The sequence below is a fragment of the Sardina pilchardus genome, chromosome 23, assembly GCF_963854185.1.
Source record: "Sardina pilchardus chromosome 23, fSarPil1.1, whole genome shotgun sequence".
NCBI classification, from domain to species: Eukaryota; Metazoa; Chordata; class Actinopteri; order Clupeiformes; family Clupeidae; genus Sardina; species Sardina pilchardus.
In genome coordinates, this window is record NC_085016.1 from 4,373,614 (window position 1) to 4,376,113 (window position 2,500).

General features: G+C 48.8%; 1 protein-coding gene across 1 annotated transcript in view; it reads left to right on the forward strand.

Moving 5' to 3' along the window:
- The window catches only part of cd99 (CD99 molecule), a 24,500-nt gene that overhangs the window by 19,950 nt on the left and 2,050 nt on the right, over nt 1-2,500 (forward strand). The window contains exon 16 of the mRNA XM_062528634.1: nt 1,432-2,500. This exon is cut by the window's right edge and continues 2,050 nt beyond it. Coding sequence (XP_062384618.1) covers nt 1,432-1,607 — 176 coding nt within the window. The 3' untranslated portion in view covers nt 1,608-2,500. The remainder of the gene's footprint in view (nt 1-1,431) is intronic.

A 2,500-nucleotide genomic window follows, 5' to 3' on the forward strand; every position in this document is an offset into this window, starting at 1 on the left:
GGAACGAAATTGCGTTGCATAGGACCACCATAAAAACAGCCATAAAACACCATCAGCAGCTAGAAGAATGCTGTTTTAAAATAAATAATTTATAATGTTGTCAAAATATATATATATATAAATAAGATAGCTAGCAATTTAGGATGAGAGAGGTACGGAACCGTATTTGTGTATTTGGTGTGAGACGGAATGGTATTTATGTATACAGATGTACTGTATACGAATGACGTGTTCTGAAGTGTGTGGAATGGTATGGACATTTTCAGAGGTATGCAGAATGACATTTGTGTATTCTGAGGTATATGAAATGGAATTTATGTATTTGGGGGATAATGAATGGCATGTATGTATTTTGGGGCTTAAGGGGATGGTGTGTATGCATTTGGGGGTTTTGGGAAGTATATTTATGCATTTGGGGTACAGGGAATGGTATTTAATGTATTTGGGGTGGAATGAAATGATATGGAATGTTGGTTATGCAGCTTCCTGAGGTCGCCCAGAGAGGGAGGGAGGAAGTGAGGGAGGCGGAGAGGAGGGGAAAGGAGGATGAAGGATATGGGAGGTCTATTATGCAGCTCTCTGATTAGGACATTCCTCATGGCAGTTGTGTGATTGGTGGGCTCTCTAGTTGGGGCTTTTATTTGGTGTGATTGGGGAAACTACAGTATGTGATCAATGTCTGCTAATGCTCGTGGGAGACAGTGATTGGTGGGCTCTCTGTGGGGCTGCTGTGTTATTGGTGGACTATTGATTTGGTGTGTGTCGTTATTGGTGGACTAATGATTGGGTGTGTGTCGTTATTGGTGGACTAATGATTGGGTGTGTGTCATTATTGGTGGACTAATGATCGGGTGTGTGTTACTGTAATGCTGGCATTGTCCAAGGTGCAACTGCTGGTGGGCTCTTTGTGGAACTGCTGTGTGATTGGTTGGCTCTGTTCCAGGCTGCTGTTTGATTGGTGGGCTCTCTGTGGGGCTGCTTTGTGATTGGTGGGCTCTCTCCAAGGATTCAGTGTGATTGGTTGGCTCTCTATGAGGCTGTTGTCTAATTGGTGGACTCTGTGTGGGGCTGCTCTGTGATTGGTGGGCTCTGTGTGGGGCTACTGTGTGATTGGCTGGCTCTCTTTGGGGCTGCTGTGTGATTGGTGGGCTCTCTTTGGGGCTGCTGTGTGATTGGCCGGCTCTCTTTGGGGCTGCTCTGTGATTGATGGGCTCTCTTTAGGGGCTGCTGTGTGATTGGGTGCTGGTGTGTGACGTGATGGGTGGGCTGCGTGTCATTGTGAGGGTGTTGTCTGATTGGTGGGCTCTGTGAGGGGCTGCTGTGTGATTGGTGGGCTCTCTTTGGGGCTGCTCTGTGATTGGCCGGCTCTCTTTGGGGCTGCTTTGTGATTGGTGGGCTCGTGTGTGACGGGTGGGCTGCGTGTCGTTGCAGATGGCCTGCTGGGGATGCCCTGGGCTCAGGGGATGCTGCAGAAGCTGCTGGGGGACGAGCTGCCCGAGGGCCTCCACGTGTGGATCGCCAACCTCAAGGCCGTCGTCCAGCCGCTCCTGGAGAGGACGCTGGAACTGATCGACGTTGCCATGGGCAACCAGAAGCAGGAGGAATGAGACGAGACGCCACACACACTCTCAGATTAGTTTTGCTTTGTGTCTCCACCAGTCAAGACTGTAGACTGGAATTCAGGCAAAGAATAGTTCTCAGTAGTGGTAGTCGTGTGTGTTAGTGTGTGTGTGTGAGTTTTGGGTTGTGGGTTGTGGGTGAGTTTTAGTAGCTTGTTTTTGCATAGGTCGGTGAGGGTGTTTTGCAAACAGGGGTGGGGTAAAGGGTGGGAGATGTGTGTCTGTGTGTATGTATGTGTGTGTGTGTGTGTGTGTGTGTGTGTGTGTGTGTGTGTGTGTGTGTGTGTGTGTTTGTGTGTGTCTGTGTGTGTAGCTGAGGAAAATATTTGCTTCCTCTACTATACTACATTCATACTGGTCAGTGTGTGTGTGTATGTGTGTGTGTGTGTGTGTTGCTCTTAGACACTTCTGACCTCTTCTCCTGCATGAAGGACTTTCTGCTCCATCAGTCATTGTGTAGTTGTTTCGTTATCTTCTTGGATATTCCTGGGGTTTCTCTCTGGAGCAGACGCTGAGCCACTACCTCCTCTTAATCCACTACCTCCTCTTAATCCACTTCCTCCTCCACTTCCTGTCCCTATCTGTGCTTCTCATGTCCTTTCTTGATATAGCACACAACGATGCATGCCATTCACATTCTTTCCCTTTGGATAGCTCGCTTAGACTGGTTAGGGAAGGTTAACAGGGTCGTTGAAGGTCACGACAGGTCATTGAAGGTCATGACAGGTCATTGAAGGTCACGACGGAGGTCAGTGAAGGTCATGTGAGGTCACAGCGATGCAATGTCTAATCTGATGACCTGCGCCTCAGGCCGGTGAAGAGACTGACCTGTTGCCGAGGTGTGTGACGGTGACTGAGGTGCTGTGTGACGGTGCTGTGTG